The sequence below is a fragment of the Ictidomys tridecemlineatus genome, chromosome 6 (assembly GCF_052094955.1).
Source record: "Ictidomys tridecemlineatus isolate mIctTri1 chromosome 6, mIctTri1.hap1, whole genome shotgun sequence".
Lineage (NCBI taxonomy): Eukaryota > Metazoa > Chordata > Mammalia > Rodentia > Sciuridae > Ictidomys > Ictidomys tridecemlineatus.
In genome coordinates, this window is record NC_135482.1 from 66,146,683 (window position 1) to 66,165,530 (window position 18,848).

The window sequence follows — 18,848 nt, forward strand, 5'->3', positions numbered from 1 at the left end:
CAAGTGACATGATCTCAGGGTTCTAAAGTCTCCACTCCAAAAAAAAATTTAAAAAAACTTTTAGTACTAATAATCAAACTCAATACAGTTTTAGGATTAAAAAGTTCAACATAGAATAGTCAGTAACATTTCTATGCATTAATAGTGAATGATCAGAAAAATAAATTAAGAATACTATCTTACTTACAATAGCTACAAAAAAACCCTACAAATAAGCTTAGACAAAAAGATAAAATCTCTACAATGAAAACTATAAAACATCGATGAAAGAAATTGGAGAGAAACCCAAGTAAATGGAAAAATATCCTCTATTCATGGATTGGAAGAATTAATATTGTTTACATAGTCATACTACCCAAAGCAATTTATAAACTTAATGCAATTGCTATCAAAATACCAATGACATTATTGACAGAAATAGAAAAAATGGTCCTGAAATTATTATGGAACCTTAAAATATCTCAAATAGTCAAACCAGTCTTGAGCAAATAGACCAGAACAGCATAATACTGGCATAAAAAATGACATATAGACTAATGGAACAGATTAGAGACTCCCCACCATGGATTTATACCAAATGACTTTTGATAAAGGCACCAAGAAAGCACATTAGATAAAGAATAGTGTATTCAATAAATGATGCTGATAAAACTGGATGTAGAAGAATGAAATTAGATCCCTTTATCTCATTATATTAAAAAATTAACTCAAAATGGAATAAATACTTACATATAAGAACAAAAACTATGAAATTGCCTGAACAAATATAGGGAATATACTTCATGACATTGGTTGGACACAGATTTTTTAAAATAATATTTCTAAAGCATGGGTAGCAAAAGCAAAAATAAATGGAATTACATCAAACTAAAATTTTTTGTACAGCAAAAGAAATAATTCACAGAGCAAAGATACAGCCTATAGAACGTGAAAAATATTTGCAAACTGTATATCTGACAAGAATATTCAAGGAAACTCGACTCAATAGCAAAAGAGTAACATGAAATTACTCAATTAGAATGTCTATTTTCAAAAAGATCAAAACAAACAGAAAAACAATAACTGGAGAAAATGTAGGGAAAAGCAAACACTAACACACTATTAGTGGAGATGTAAATTAATATATCCATATATGGAAAACATTATGGAGGCTCCTCATAAGACTAAAAGTAGAATTACCATATGATCCAGCAATCCCACTACTGGAAATATACCCAAAGAAGTTGAAATGTCAAATAGAAATCTATACTCTCATGTTTATTAAGACACTATTCACAATAGCCTAGATATGAAATCAATCTAAGTATCCATCAACAAATGAATGAATTTTTAAAAATGTATTTATAATCGAATATGACTCAGCCATAAAAAAATACAATCCTTTCTTTTATGATAATATTGATGAACCTGATGGCATTATGTTAAGTGAAAAAAGCCAGGCAGGCATCAAAAGAACAAGTACTTCCTGATCTCATTGAAAGGTAGAATCTTAAAAAAAAAAAAAAGCTAATCTCATAGAATGAGTAGAATTGTGGTTACCAGAGGATATATGGTGGGGAGGAAGGCTGGTCAATAGATACAGTTATGAGGAATAGTTATGTGTCCTATTGCACAGTAGAGTAACTATAGTTAACAATAATGAATTGCATTTTTTCGACTTACTTGAACAGAGAATTTAAATGTTCTCATCTCAAAGAAATAATAAATGTTTGAGGTGATAGATATGCTAATTATTCTGATTTGATCATTATGCACTATTATGATTTGGATCTTTAAGTCCCCCCCCCAAATTTATGTGTTAGCCAAAGTAGAATGTTCAAGGTGAACTGATTAGATTATGAGAGCTGTAACCACACCAATGGATCATCAATCCACTAATAAATTAATAATTTGAGTGGAGTATTAGGTGGTAACTGTAGGTAGGTGGGGCATAGCTGGAGGAAGTAGGTCACTGTGGGCATGGCCTGAACTATCTGTCCATGACCTTACCCCCCACCCCCATCTCTACTTCCTGGTTGCCATAGCAGAGCAGCTTTCCTCTGCCACATCCTTCCACCATGATATTCTACCTCACCTCAGGCCCAGTGCAATGGAATTGGCCAAATGAACCTCTGAAACTGTGAGCCCAACCTAAACTGTTCTTCTGTAAATTGTTCCTGTCAGGTTTTTAGGTCACAGAGACAAAAAGCTAACACATACATGTATCAAAATATCATACTATGCCTAATAAACTTGTAAAATTATTAGGTGTCAATTAAAAATAAAACAAAACTTAAACCAAGTTAATGAGTTGAAAGCTTGGCCTCAGGCTATGCCTCCAAGGAGTATAAGGCACCAACCCAACTATCTCCTGGGATCCACTCAGCTGCCCATCCTACGGCTACTTAAACCTACCAGCTCCTCTGGTTGGTTGAACCTAGGAATTCTGTTTTAATGATATTCTCTGTACTTAGAATGATATGGAATCTATGTGGGGAAAAGAAAGTAAGTGTGTGACTGGGAATGAGACAAATTGCTCAAAGAGTTAACAGAGATTTGTAACTCCTGGATTTATATTGGCTGTTTTCAGAGGGCATGAGTAAGTCTGAGTTCAGAAATACTTCTGAGAATTTTGACTGAGGGGTTTCTCAGAACTTCGGTTCATAGGGTTCTTTCAATTTTTCACAAATACTCCCAGAAAGAAAAGGAAAAAGGATTGTCTGCTGCTGGATTTGGACAACTGTGAAAAGGTTTCCTAATGTCAGTCATGCTTACCCATCAAGGCAGAGAATCCAGCTCCTCTCTTCACCTGCACAAGACAGAGGTACCATCTCTGAATTTTCCCGGCTCTCTACCTGAATTGCTTACTTTTATTTCTTCCCTCTCTGCACATTTCACTTGCTTGCTCTGGTCTTTCTCTTTAGTCCTCAAATCACCTAATTTGTTTTACTCATAGAGCAAACTATCACACCTACCTTGGATCCTTACCTGCATCTTATTTCTCTGCTCCTTGTTTTAATTGCTTTGATACTGAGCAATTAAATTTAGAGTGGTGGACAAGTTAAAAATACAAGACTTTGTGCATTGAATCAGTGCTGAGCATCGTTCATAAATGATCTAACTAAATTATCACAGTTTTGCAAACAATGTTGTTATCCCCAGTGTAAATTTGGGGAAAATGAAAAAAAATAAAGACTAGTTAAAAGCTTTATAAAGTGCACACAGAAATAAATAGTATAAATAGGACTTTACATCTTTCTCCAAGCCCATTTTCATTTCCTAATGCTGGATTCTCTCACCTCATCCCCAGAGCAGAGTATAAGCATTTCCTGAAATGCTGCAGGGAGTCAGAAAACTACCTCTGAGAAGTATGCAGGCTGTGATGGGAAGAAGCGATGGCATGAAGAACAAATTTTAACCACTCAATTATTCTAAATTGCCTAATCCAAACCCCATATCTGTTGGTTCTATTTCTATGGGTTTCCCCTTTTCTATGGGTTCCAGATGGTTTCTGCTGTATGACTGTCCCCCATCTCTGTCCACTAGTGAAGCATATTGTGTACAGAGAGGGACAGGAAAAATTCTCCAATGAAATCATCCACAGCACTGTTCTACCTCTAGCTTCTTTATGCTTCATCCCAAAGCAGGTGATTTATCATGATTCCAGAGATATCAAACAGGAAGACAGTCAAAACATCACTCAGAATAGCCCAGCTGGTATTTCTACCAAGAGCAGTGAAATCCTGGACCTTCCTTTCATCAATTCATTTATTTATGTCTTCAAATCAAATTTTTTAGAACATCTTATATGAGTCAGATAGATATTTAGATATTTTTTATCTCATTCTGTGATGAGTTATTCTAAGCAATCCCTTGGACATTTTCCAAAAAACCCACTACATATAATTGTTCTTCTATTACACTCAGTTTTACTTCCTAGAGTTTTTCTCATTTTATATTCTATCTGTATAGTCTGAAGAAATGAATATCTAATACTAGTGTGATTTCAGACATTAGAAGAAAGAGAAGATATTTTATTTTTGAGGTATTATTTTCTTTGCTGGGACCCTTTTAACAGAGAAAACCTCTGTTTTGACTCTGAAATACCTTTTCCAATGGCCTTAAGCATCCTGGTATATCTTGCATGAAATCATCACATGAAGAATCTTTTCAATTTAATTTCTAAGGTGGAAATATTTCCACAAGTCAAGTAATCTCTGGTATCTTTAGTGGCTGGGAAATATGAGAAACATTATTATTATTTTTGCTGTCTCTGAAATCATATTATTCAGTTTTCTTTATGACCCATAGGCAACATGGTTCCTTTGCTTGGAAGAAATTATTCATCAATATTATTTCCTCCCAAGCTCTGTTCTTTTATCTTCAGGAGATAAGGGATGTGTCTCAAGATGAGAATTAGGAAACTCTGTGGATATTGTGTGCAAATCACTATTCATGAGTGAAAGTAAAACAATCATTTGAAAAATACACTCTTCAAATACTTTCTTAACATCCATGTATTCCCAGGTACAGTATTCACTTTGCGGGTACAGAATCCAGAGAAACTGTTTGTGATCCAGTGAAAATGGGATTTAACCAACTCTAATCTGAAAAAATTTCTCCACTTTTATCAAAGGAGTATAGGATGAGCCTGAAAACTAAGCCAACAATATTCAACAGTTATCCTGGTAAGAGGTAGATACCTGGGTGTCAGAGCAAGATAAAATGATCAAACTCTGGGTGATGATAGGTAAGTCCAGTTTAACTGTAAAACTGAAACCATATTGCAGCTCATTGTTTCTATCTACTTGCTTGTAAATATTCTTTTGACATTTTGGAAAATATTTGAAAACTAACTCGTCCTTATGATGTGGATGGTAGGGAAGGGAATAAATTAACTCTTGATAAGCCAGTCCATTGCCCTACTTCCTTCCAGAGAAACTTGCTTCCACACACTCACTTAGAGTCAATATTTATACCATCACCACCAAAATACTTTTTCAAAGTCTCTATCTCTATTCTTATCCTTTCTCCTTGTTTAGTCAACTATGCCCATTCCGGTGGCTCTTCAAATGAATTAAGAATTCTAGTCTCTCGAATCCATCATTTTTTCACTATCCATGTCATTCGTATCTTCAACTCACCTCATAAGACCAAAATAAAACAGAAGAAAAACTTGACAGCCTGGGTCATAGGGGGAGGAATGATCAATGCAGGCAGTGGGCTGGTCTAATGACAGACATGTGGCATTTACCAAAGTTGTTGTGGTGTCTCTATCAACAGTCAATGAAATTTGGATTCCATGATCATCATGAAATAATCTACTTGAAGAAGAGAAGTAATGCATTCAATAAGTTGGGAACCGAAGAGGGAGTTTTATCATTTTTCTTTCATCCACTCCAAGGGAAAGATCCTTACATTAGCCATGCAAAATGTCAGTGCTCTCACTGATTTCATCCTCCTTGGGCTGTCTGCTGATGCCCAGATCCAGATTGTGCTCTTTGTGCTGTTCCTTGTGATTTTCCTCCTGACCCTGACAGGGAACTTCATGATGCTGTCGGTGATAATGGCTGATGCTCACCTCCATTCACCCATGTACTTCTTCCTGGGTCACCTTTCTTTCCTGGATCTTTGGTATTCATCAGTCTCTGTGCCTAAGATGCTGGAAAACCTCATGTCTAAGACAAAAACGATCTCTGTGGAGGGTTGCCTGGCCCAGGCCTTCTTTGTGTTTGCCAACGGGGCCACTGAAGCCTGCCTGCTTGCAGTCATGGCCTATGACCGATATGCTGCCATTTGCCACCCTCTGCTGTATGGACAGATAATGAGCAAGCAGCTCTGTGAGGGGCTTGCATGGGGGTCATGGAGCCTGGCCTTCCTGAATGCACTAATTAATATCCTTATAGCTGTGAATTTGGACTTCTGTGAGTATAGAACCATCCACCACTACATGTGTGAGCTCCCTATTCTTTTCCATCTCTCCTGCTCTAATGTCCAGACCAATATCATTGTCATGCTCTGTTCTTCTCTCATAATTGCCTTTGTGACCTTTCTCCTGATTTTATCCTCCTATGGCTACATTGTCTCCACCATCCTGAGCATCAGCTCCACCACAGGCAGAAGCAAGGCCTTCTCCACCTGCTCCTCTCATCTCACTGTAGTGCTCTTGTATTTTGGCTCAGCATGCTTACGCTATGCCATACCAGTCTCAGGTTCTCCCTTGGAGTCAATCTTTTCTTTGCAGTATAGCATAATTACTCCCATGCTGAATCCCCTCATCTACAGCCTGAAAAACAAGGAGGTGAAGACAGCTATAAGAAGATTGTTTGGAAAATATTGCCAGCATTGTAAAGTAGTTGGTCATAGACACGGGTGAAGAAGAAACTTGAGAAAACTGAAGCTAAGATATAGAGAGATTGAACCCACATGCCATCAAAGCCTGATGCTGTGTGTGAAAACAGGGCCTTTTTCTCAGCAATGCCATTTTCCTTGGTTGCTTTAAGATTAATCCTGCACAGAGACAAAGCATTGACTCAACTGACTCTTTCTCTTGAAATTACTTTAAAATGTGTTGATTTATTATTTGCATTGTAGTGGACATTTGTGTTTGCTGCCCTGAACGCTTTCTGATTTCTCTTAATAACAGGACCAACTCTCCTTTTGGCAAAATTCCACTATGCATTACATATGCATTACTAGCTAGCACTGACAATCAAAGTGTCCTGCCCTCTACTACAATGGGACTGATTATGGAATCTGGGTGGGCTGCTAATTCTATTACAACCGCCGCATGCAATGACTGGCCCAGGAGTATGGTAAATTAATTGCAAAAGTGGCTCAAATTCTTTATCTTCCTCTGTATCCAAACCCTTTGCAATGTGACTTTTCAGCTCTTCTTATGAAGAGGTCTATTTTCTTGGCCCTTAAATCTGAGATGAACTTATGATTTGTTCAGGCCAAAGAATGCTAGCTTTGAGCCTTAGATGGTTTTGCACATTTCCTCTGTCTTAGCCTCCTGCCTCTGTCATGAGAACAAGTTGAAGCTAGCCTAGAAGAAGATGAGAGACCAATATATACTCACTTGAACCCCAACATGTGAGAGTCCAGTGAGGGTTAGTAATGCTGCCTACTCTACCCATAGAGGATTGTAGTAACATGAGCAAACTCGGCCAAGATGAGAACTAACCAATCTATAGATTCATGAATAATAATAAATGTTTACTAGTTGAAGTTAATTATTTTTGAATTAGTTCTTTATGCAACATTATTTCAGCAGTAGATCACCTATGCAATAATACAAAAGTTATCATAACCCAAACTAGGAAAAAAAAAACAATTTTTCCTTCAGGGAATTTATATATTGACCAGTGACAAACAAAAGGAGAAGGTGGTTAGAAGTAAGACAATCTGAAGACAGGGCCCTAATGAGACTGTTCATGAATCTCTGTACTAGATCAGAAGTGGTCATTTTCTTATCTATAATTAAGCATTTTAAAGATGCTTATGCCAATAATTCAGCTAAATGGTTCATACATAATCCTATTTCTGATTTCAACAAACCTAAAAGGTATTATATTTCAGATGGAGAAATAGAGATGTCCAGATGTAAAACCTGCCCAAGATCACAAAGAAAATAAAGCTCAAAGCCAGGATTTTAAGCCATTAATTCTAAATTGAGAATCTGGGTTTTTAATCACCTCTTTGCTCTACATTACCCTTAGCCTGTTAGTTGCCAACTATCCATTGCAAAAATATTCATTTTGCCTGATGAACACCAAGATTAGATTATCTTGATGGCATAAAAATCCAAACTGATATTGAAATAGTTTGCTGTGTCTGTTGTAGTATATCTTATCTCCCTCCCATTATATTATCTTACTTTCTTTTCTTAAATTATTTTCTCAATTTTGATTAAGGAAGGCAGAGTCAATTTCTATAGCTTGGAACAAAAGAAAATATTATATTCTTGAAATTAAGGAAGAAAGCATAATAGGTGACTATTTCATGGAAATGTACGGTAATTTTAATTCATTATTGTGCCAGAATCAAACTAAAAAGAAAAATACTTCTAATTATATTCTGTAATGAGAAAGAAGCATCTTCTCATGTGGAATGGAGAAAACACACCTTTATTGTATCATCTATGACCATCTGAGGTTATGAGCATACTGGGAAGAATTACTATTATTGACCACTTTATAGATAACATTGGAAATTTCAAGTAAGACAAACTTGTCTCCAAATTCTAGCCTTAATGATAAGAATAAACTTCAAGGTTTTTCATTTACATGTGAAAATTTATTGTATAGGGCTGATACAATTCCTAAATAATACAGATTATTGATTCCATGGCTTGCAACACGTTTTGAATTCATTATTGTACATGCATCTATGACTATTCAGAGAAGCAAAGCCACAAGAATGTCACAGGATAAGTGATGCAGAATAGAAGTTAGGTCTTATAATTGGGGGATGAGCCAGGAAAGTGAAGTTCTGGAAGAGTGAATTGGGGGGGTCAAAGAAGTCACTATCCAGCTCTATCCAGAACAGATGGACATCTCAGAGCTTTTCAGAGAAATATGAAGTCACACACATCTGCTGCCAACTTAGGACCACAAGGGAGGAGGTCTTCAAGATCTGGGGAATAGTTGAAATATAGTGTTCCGTCCAAGGATAGTAATCATAGTGTTGTGCTTTTATAATTTTTAACTATTTTGTGACATAATATATACATATGTACATTTGAACATTTAGCTAAATGTTAAAGGAAATTATATAAATGGCAAGGTCTTCTATTTTTTATTTCATTATGGCTTTCCAACACTTTCTTTCTCTCCTCATATACTTTATTCACATCATCCCATCATAGTAACTCATATTAACAATCTAGTACAATAAATATTTCAATGTATATCATCAAATTCTTTCAATCATATACAATCACATATCGATGTATGTGGATATATGTGCATTTATTTATGCAAATATATAGAGTTTGCTGTGCCTGTGTATGAAGAGGTGATCGGCCCCTTGCTAGGGGGTTCTTCCTGCCAATGAGGGTGTTAACCACCTAAGATATTAAAGTCTAGAATATTAGCGAAGAAAAAGAGACAAAATTGGAATGATGGTTTCAAAAAGGTGGAGCCCCTGATAGGCCCAGTCCACATAAGAGCTGGAGCTAGACAATTAGAAAATGACTCCAGTGGTTTATTTAAGCGGGTATGACAAAGGCAGGGATAAGGTTACAGGGGTGAAGCCTTGCTTCCTGATGTCTTCCAGTCAGCAGGTTGATTGGCACTTGGCAGGTCACACCCATCCCAGAATGGCTGCACAGCTATAGCAGGTCATCCCATCTCCAACTTCCCATCCCCAATGCTGTATGGGACCTGGGGCGGAGCTAAATAGGGCTCACAATGTGACTAGATAGTCAACTAGAGGAAATGTCCACTGGAAGTTCCCAGACACCAGATTCTCCTATTCATTGCGCTTCGATGCTCAATGTAGTCCACACACAGCCCACAGATGGCTCTCGACTCCTGTGTTTTTCTAGGAAAGCATATAACAAGTGTTTTAAATTTTGCAACCATTACGTGAAGAAATTGCTCCAAGTCAAGTGATATATTTCTACTTCAGTCTTTTTTAGTTGCCAGCATAATATTTTTATTGTTGGAATGTACAGTAATTTATTCACTATTGTCCCATAGACAGGCATACATGTTTCTTATAGTTTTGATATCACAGACAACACTCTTATAAACATTAAATATGTATTCTTATGTTTAGATTATTTTATAAGCTTCATTTTGTATGATTCTAGTGTTAGTTTTTAATTTTTGTTTTTTAAAATAAGTTTCACAGAGGTATAACTTACATACAATATAATTCACTAATTTTGAATACAAATGGATTTAAAAAAATTTTTAGTTGTTGATGGACCTTTATTTGTTTATTTACTTATGGTGCTGAGAATCGAACCTAGTGCCTCACACAGGTTAGGCAAGCATTCTACCACTGAGACACAACCCCGGCCCCAAATGGATAATTTTTAACAAAGTTAAATGTAGTGGTACTAACCACCACCACAATCATAATACAGAACATTTCTATTACAACAAAAAGTGCACTCAAGTCTTTTTACCATAGATCTCCTCCCACTCCAGGGCTCTTGGCAACCACAGACTAATTCTGAATGACTGTGGTTTTTCCCTTTCATATAAATGGAATCTTACATATAAATAGAACTTATATAAATGGAATCATAATAAACTTGTCATTTGTGTCTGGTATCTTTCCCTCAGCATAGTGATGCTGAAGCAGTGATTCATCCTGCCGCGCACTGCACACATGAACTGAAATCTTTGTGAGGGCGTACATGACCACTTATCTGGGTAAATCCCTGAGAATAGAATTGCTGTATTGTGTAGTAAGTAAATGTTTAACTTTATAAGAAACTGCTTAACTGCTTTCCAAAGGTTCTGTAAAATTCTATTTCCACCAACAGTATAGAAAAAATCCTATTGCTCTCCCAATTCTTGCCAATATTTGATATTGAAAATATTTAAAATATTATAGTTTGCAACACTTGAGTGGGCATATAAAAAATGAATTTGTATTTAGAGACCTCTTGAAGAAAACTATAGATCCAGATGCCCTTATGGTGAATTGTAACAAATATTTATAGAAAGAAATGGTACTAACTGTAAACAGAATCTCCCAAAATATAGAAGAGGAGGAATATTTCCCAATTTACTGTCGAAGGTCCTGATACCAAGATCAAAGAAAACGCCAGGCAAATATCCTCATGAATACCCACTCAAAATTTCATAACCAAACTTTATCGAGAGAAATCTAGCAATATTTAAATTGGTAATACTTCATGCATAATAATCTTGCATTCTTGGGGTCAGGTGCTGCCTCCAAGAATGCAAGATTGCTTTAACATTCTAAAATGACACAATATAATTCATTTTTATTATTAGATCACAAAAGAGAAGCCTATGATCATTTAAACAGATGTAGAAAAATTCTTAGATAATATTCAACTTGTGTAGTTAAAAATAAAATAATTCATCAAACTCGGAATAAAAGGGAACATTCTTAACTTTTAAGTAAGCATATACCAAAAAAAATGTCAAATTACCATATGTCTAAGGGGGGAAAATATTGAGTGTTCTTCCTCTGAGATGAAAAAGAAGGCAAGTATGTCTGCTTTTACTATTTCTAATCAAGACCATAGGATGGTTTTAGCCAGTAAAATAGGGTAGCTGGGGGTGGGAGGAGGGAGGCACAAATTGGAATGGAAAAAAATAAAAACTATATTTACTAATAGAATAATGCAAAATTTTAAAGGAATTTACAAAAAAAACCTAGTAGAACTAATAAGTCAATTTAGCAAAGTCACAAGGTAAAAAACACAAGATATTGAGAACTTAATTGTATTTCTATATAATAGCACACAAATCAAAGTAGATCATTATATTCAATTTATTAGATAAAGCTACAGTGCTTTCCAGTCTAGACTGGGCAACTTTTCCACCATTCGACCAGCGCACTGCACTGGTTTCATTAAAGAGGTTCTTAGCATAAAAGTTAGCTAGTGAGATTGAAATAAACACAGAGACTCAGTTACCTTTTTCTATGACCAGGTCTGAGACCGCTCCCCCTCTGGCTCCCACCTCGAACCACCCAGTAGGGCAGCAAGGATTACTCAGGGCTAGCAGGAGAGAGAGAGAGAGAGCACGCCAGGGAGTAGCCTTTTATTGGGGAACAAGAAATTCAGGGGAGAATTCCATCCAATGAAGGTTGAGGGGGGCAGTGCTCCAAGGTCAGGGTCAATGATTGGCCCCAGGGTCAGTGGTCAAGTCACACCCCCACACAGACGGGTTCTCACACCAGGAGAGGGTCAGGACAGGCTCTCACACCAGGAGAGGGTCGGGAAAGCTCCCACACGGTTTAGCCAGAGTGCCTCAGACCCAAACCGGGAGTTGCCCAGTCACGTGTGAGAACGGCTCCCCACACAACTTCCTTATTTTTTTATTTGGGGGCATTCAGGTGGGTAAAAAACAAATTCTTGATGTTATAATAATTTTTATTTCTCTGAACACTAGTGACTTTTTTTTTTTTTTTTGCGTATGTTCATTTTCCAGAACCATTTGGTATTCTGAGCTTGTGGATTTCCATCCTTATCTTTTGCTAAGTTTTCTTTGAGCATTTGAATTTTCCTTTTTTTTTTAAACTCTATTCTGTTCTTTTTATATATATATATATTTTTAGTTTTCGGCGGACACAACATCTTTGTTGGTATGTGGTGCTGAGGATCTAACCGGGCCGCACGCATGCCAGGCGAGCTGCGCTACCGCTTGAGCCACATCCCCAGCCCCTGAATTTTCCTTTTCTGTATGCAAGAGTTCTTGGAATATTTCACACATTATCTCTTTCCAATTTGCTGGAAAATATTTTTTCTACCTCTATTATTTCACTGTTTTCTATACTTATGGAATATTTCCACCATCCAAAATTTAAAATTGTATATAGCCAGCCGGGTGCACACCTGTAATCCCAGTGGCTCCCTGTACACGCCCCCCCACAAAAATGAATAAAGCCAAATACACTTTTTATTATAATCTTCCTATCTAAATTTCCTAGCTTTACTAGGAAGGTCTCCTTTACCCCACAATTTTATAGTCTTCAAGCATTCTTCTAACATCTTTTATATAAAAATAAAATAATTTATAAATTATTTAGGTAAATTGTATGAGATGGAAGTATACTGTTTCATGTGTAAATACATATCACCTCTGACAGATACATTTATTAAAAAAGATTTTCCTTCTTCAAAAAGAGAAATAATTTTTGTCATCTGTGTGACCTAGATTGGGAGCTCTCTTCAGGTTTACTATTTTAGAATTTGCCCTTTTCTTTATAAAACATATTAGTTGTTCTAATACCTGGTAAAAGAGATCTCACATGTGTTTAACTTGTCACCCTTTTCATGTATATTCTCAAGAATTTATTATTGCATTTGAATATTAAGATTTTCTTATCAAATTATGAAAAAATTAGGATCCCAGATGAACTTTAATCAGTTGCAAATACTTGAGAAAAACTGATCTTTTCATTTAAAGTCTTTTCAACCCAAACAAGTCTTTCAGTAGTGTTTAATGTCCTGTGAAGAAATACTGTTTTATGTAAAATGTATCTTTTAAGAATTTGAGAGTTTTGTCACCATACTGAGTATGTTTTCCTATTTCTATAATATGAGAAACAATTTCTAGTATGAAAAAAGCTGTTGAATGTAGGGTACTCAGTATTATCAGATACTATATTAAATTGTTCCATATTCACTTTAATACCCTGCTAGATCTCAAATTCTAGAAATTTAAAAAGAATGGCCTCCTGACATGATTAGGTGCAATTAATTAGATGTATTTTGTTCCTATGAATTTTGGCAGAGATAATTCTTAAGAAGCAATAATATCCTGATTTATCTTTTGCCTTCTAGATGAAACAGGTAGTGTTACGATGAAGATAGGTGTCCAGGAGTCAGGCAATTAGTAGTAAAAATGGCAGCTTCCTGATTCATCAACTTCTTGCAATGCATTAGCAGGGTTTTCCCAACTGAGACAGAGGCAAATATATTCTCAGGGCAAGAATTTTCACCCTAGAATCTGAAAACAGAGCCTCTTCTTTTAACATATCTCACAATTATTATTTAACAAAATATTTACTCTTTTAAATATATTCTATTGTCTGTATGTGAACATTGATAGACTCACTATCCATATCATGGTGTTCTTTTAAATTCTTATTGGTCCAAATGATTTTGTTTTAGAGTCTTTTGGATTTTTTACGCAAATAAACATATCAATATCACATATGTGTAATTTATCTTATTTTCTAGTGTTCATACAGTAATTTCATTTTTATTTCTATTTTTAAAATTCAACCATTGACAATAACAAAACTGGTTCTAAAAAGAGGATGAGAAACAAACACATTCGAAGAGACACCCAGTGGAAGAGAGAAAGAAGAGTAGATTGTGGGTTTAGAAGAAAATGAGCCAATGGGACCTTTTAAGAAATGACGATGATAGTGTGCTATTAGCTAAGACATTATGTTTAACTCAATGCAATGTGTATGGGTTATAATTAAATCCACCAATCAATATGTACTGTCACAGCAAATGTTCATCTGAGCTAAACAGGCAAGGAAGACTTTGAAGACTATTGTAATAGAGAGGAGAAAGAGACTGAACTCAACTCCACTGAAATTTTAAGCACTGGGGTTAGTAGAAAAGTACTGAAAGACGTTGTCCGTTGTCCGGAAGGTCAATCAATGGACGTGTCCAGCACAATGAGTTATTTCTGAGTCTCTCTCTCTCTCTCTCTCTCTCTCTCTCTCTCTCTCTCTCTCTCTCTCTCTCTCTCTCTCTCTCTCTCTCTCTGTGATTAGGCCATCTGTGCTTGCTAATTGGCATCTATTTAAGTTAGGCTCCTACCCTCCCACAGAGACTGAGAGATAGGGATGGTTTGTCCTTTGATGTTTGCATTTCAAAGAGAGAGTTCCTAGGTCCTTGAGAAAGGCACTTACAGGGTTGTAAAATTGGCAAGAGGCTGGAAGAATATTTACATACAATTCAAAGAGGTAGAGAAGTAATTTATCAAGTTTTCTTAAGTAAATGCTTTAAGAAAACAGTGACCAATGGTCTGTACTCAAAGGTTTTTTAAGTTAAACTAAGAGGAATGTAAAGACTGTCTTGGTCAATACCTACCTACAAGAAAATTTCTAAGATAATAAGATCAAAACAAGCATTTAGATGGACTCTAAGGAATTTAAGGCATTTACTCAGCTGTCTCCTGGGCCTGCAGGCTCAGCTCCCGCCCAATGGCTATCCAAGTGTAGCTGCTTTCCCGAATGTTTCTGAGAAGTCTTTATCTGAATAACACCTGTGGGAAAAATATTTAGAACAATGGGGGGGGGGTGGGAACGGTGTGGCGGTAGTTGAGATGGTCTGAATAATCGTTCACATATTTATATATTGAGAATCAGATCTACTCAAAATTGTATTTTTTCTTTCTTTCTTTTTTCTTTCTGCATTCACAGCATCCAAAGCTTAGAAGAATCTAGAAAAAGACTTTTAAGATCTTGGTCTGGACGGCTCCTGACACAATGCCTTGGCCTGTTTTCTGTTGCTTTGGCAGAATATTTGAGACTTGACTTGATAATTCATAAAGGAAAGCATATGTAGGTACACAGTTCTGGGGGCTGGGAAATCCATAGCATGGTGTTGGCATCTGCTTGGTTTCTGGTGCTGCTTCAACTCATGGAGGAAAGTGGAAGGGCAGGTGGGTGTGTGCAAAAGAGACAAAATATAAGGAACAGCATTGCTTTACAACAACTCACGCTTGTAGTAACTAATCCCGTCATGTGAGAGCATGAATTTACTCACTACTGGGAGAATTAACCCAGTTATTTAATCCAGAGAGGGAAATTCATCCATGCATGAGGGCGCCATCCCCTGACTCAAACAACCTCCACCTTTGCCCCAGTTCCCAATATTGCAGGAATTAAGGTTCTAACATGAACTTTTGAGGTATGCACTCAAACCATATCACGAATGAACTAATATATTTCTTTTTTCTACTATTGGCATCTCCATGAACAAAAGAGTTCTCTTCCTACAGAGATTTAGTTGTTCTTTGCTGCCTGCATGATGGTTTGTTGAGACATTCATCTGACAAGTCAGAGCATCTGGAAGCTTTCTCCACTGGGGAGGACAAAAGCTAGATCTGCCTTTGTATCCCCAGCCAGCTTCTGAGCCGCTTGTGACTTCCCATTAAGCCTTCCTCTTGGTGCCTCCCTGGCTCTGTGCTTTGGTCTTTGAACTCTTCTAAATCTCTGATCTTGTAAGGGATTCGCCCTGTTCACATCCCACGCAACTCCATTTCTCACTCCTTGATCTGGTTTATATTTCTCTGTTCATTAACATGTTCTGATTTGCCCTCAGAATTGATTCTTCTTTGGGGGGAGAAATATCTATACATTAAAATTAAGGCAATTAGTAACATAAATGTAATCAGAACCAATTGACAAAAGTATGCTGAGCACTGCACATCAGTTATCTAAATAAATTCTTAAACCATACAAGAGAGATGCTGTTACATGCCTTTTTTAAAAACCTAGAAAAATTGAAATACGAAAAACTTGTTTCCAAAGATCATACAGCTAGTAGGAGACCCCTAGAATTAATAACTTGATTCTAGTCTGTTTTCAAGGTCATCTTTATTTTTGTATGTCCTGTTTTGTCCTTGGCCTCTCTGGAACAGTCTCCAGTTCTTTAGGGCTGTGAACCTTCAGGGAAGCTAAGATTAGAGTTGTGGCACTGCACAGTCTGGAAAGGATAGAAGAAAGGACATCACAAAGATATTTTGAGTTCCCTATGGCTCACTAGATCATTAACCAACATCCCACTCCTATGAACTGCAGAGCATTAATTTTCTGCTGTTATGATAACCTCCAATTCTGTTCACCTGTCAGGGCTGTGGGTTACAGAAAATGAAAATGAAAAAGATTCAGTTATTTTTTGGATAAAATTCTATATAAATAAACTTTGTCTCAAATGCCTTCCTATCTCTGCTTTTGTTTTACTTCTTGCCAGACCAGTCAGTACATTCCCATAAACCCAGGGATTTCATGCCAGTATAAAGCCCCAAGTTACTCACTGTGATCAATGAAACCTCATGTGTCTTCCAAGAACAATGAAACTTCAATCTCTGCCAGGTCATCAAATCTCTATTTCAAGTACTTCTTTAATACCTCATTCTGCAAGGAGCTGTTCTCAAGGATCACTTATTTTAGGCAGGCTGTAACATAAATTCAATCTATGGTTTGTTGCTGTGAATGATTTGCTGTTACCACGTTCCTTGATTCCCTGAGTTCTTTATATTTTTGTTTTGCATGCACAGTCGGAAGAAGTAGGCCTTGAACTAAGAAATTAAAGACAGCTGCTGCAGGAAAAAGAAAGTGAAGAATTTTTGGGGGGGATATTATTCATAATCCTTTTAGTAGCCCTAAAATAAAAACTTGCTGTTTCAGGATACAAGATCAACACTCATAAACCAATAGCTTGTCTATACTCCAACAGTGATTCAGCTGAGAAAGCAATCAGGAAAACTATTCCCTTCACAATGCCCCCCCCAAAAAAATAACTGAAAATTAATCTAAGGAAGTGAAAGATCTCTACAATGAAAACTATAGAACATTGAAGAAATAAATTGAAGAAGAACTTAGAATATAAAAAGGCCTCTCGTGTTTTTGGATAGGCAGAATTAATATCGTCAAAATGGTCATACTACCAAAGGCAATATGCAAATTCAATGTAATCCCTGTCAAAATACCAATGATGTTCTTCACAGAACTAGAAAAAGTAGTCCTTAAATTCATTTTGAAAAATAGGAGACTCAAAATAGCAAAAGCAATTTTGAATAAGAAAAGTGACACAGGAGACATCACAATACCTGATCTCAAATTATACTATAGAGCTATAGTAACAAAACAGCATGGTATTGGCATCAAAGTAGACATTAAGACCAGTGGAATAGAGAAGATAGAGACAAAGCCACATTACTTACAGCCTGATACTTGACAATGGTGCCAAAAATATATGTTATAAAAAGATAGCCTTTTAACAAATGGTGCTGGGATGAATGAAATTAGATCCCTATCTTTCACCTTGCACTAAAGTCAAATCGAAATTGATCAATGACTTAGGAATTAGTCCAGAAAACTTGCGACTGCTAGAAGAAAACATGGAGTCAACACTCTATCATATAGGTATAGGAACTGACTTCCTCAACAAGACCCCTAAAGCTCAAGAAATAAAGCCAAGAATTTACAAATGGGATGCCATCGAATTAAAAAGCTTCTGACAGCAAAAGAAACAATTAAGAGAGTGAAGAGAAAGCCTACAGAATGGGATAAAATCTTGGCCAGCTAGTCCTCTGACAGAGGGTTAATATTCAGAATATATAAAGAAAACATTCAATGCCTAATAATAATAATAATAATAATAATAATAGCCCAACTAATAAATGGGAAAAATAACAAAAAGAAAAAATACAAGGGGCCAATAAGTATATTTAAAAAAATGTTCAACATCTCTAGCAATCAGGGGAATACAAACCAAAACTACACTAAGATATCATCTCACTTCAAATAGAATGGTATGATCAAGAATGTGAATAATAATAAATGCTGATGAGGTTGTGGGGAAAATGTATACTCATATATTGTTGGTGGGACTACTTTGGAAATCAATATGAAGATTCCTCAAAAAACTAGAAATGGAACCATCATATGATCCAGCTATCCCACTGTTTGCTATTTATACAAAAGAATTAAATGGGTATACAATAATAATATGACCACTACAATGGTTATAGAAGCACAATTTACAATAGCCAAATTATATAATCCACCCAGATGCCCATCAGTAAAATGATGAATCAAGAAAATGTGGTATGTATACCTTTTACTCAGCCATAAAGAAGAATGAAATAATGCATTTACTGGTAAGTGGATGGAAACAGAGAAAATCATGTTGATGAAATAAACCAGACTCATAAAATTAAGGGTTGAATGTTTTCCTTCATATGTGGAAGATAGAGCAAAATAAGGGAAGGAAAACAATAGGGGAGGGGATCAATATCATAAAGATATTGGGAAGATCAATGGAGTAGATAGAAGTAGGAGAATGAGAGGGGAAAGAAATGTGGAATGAATCTTGCATAATCCTGTCACATACATATATTAATGTATCAAATGGAATCTTTTTTATGTATATATAGAAAGTACCAATCAAAAATAAGTAA

The 18,848-nt window shown here is 36.1% G+C and overlaps 1 protein-coding gene across 1 annotated transcript; it reads left to right on the forward strand.

The window, feature by feature from the left end:
- Positions 1-5,404: 5,404 nt before the first annotated feature.
- Positions 5,405-6,355, forward strand: LOC101974835 (olfactory receptor 8S1). The gene has a single exon (XM_005325103.2). It carries the CDS (start codon positions 5,405-5,407, stop codon positions 6,353-6,355), a length of 951 nt encoding a protein of 316 aa, XP_005325160.2.
- The last annotated feature ends 12,493 nt before the right edge of the window (positions 6,356-18,848 follow it).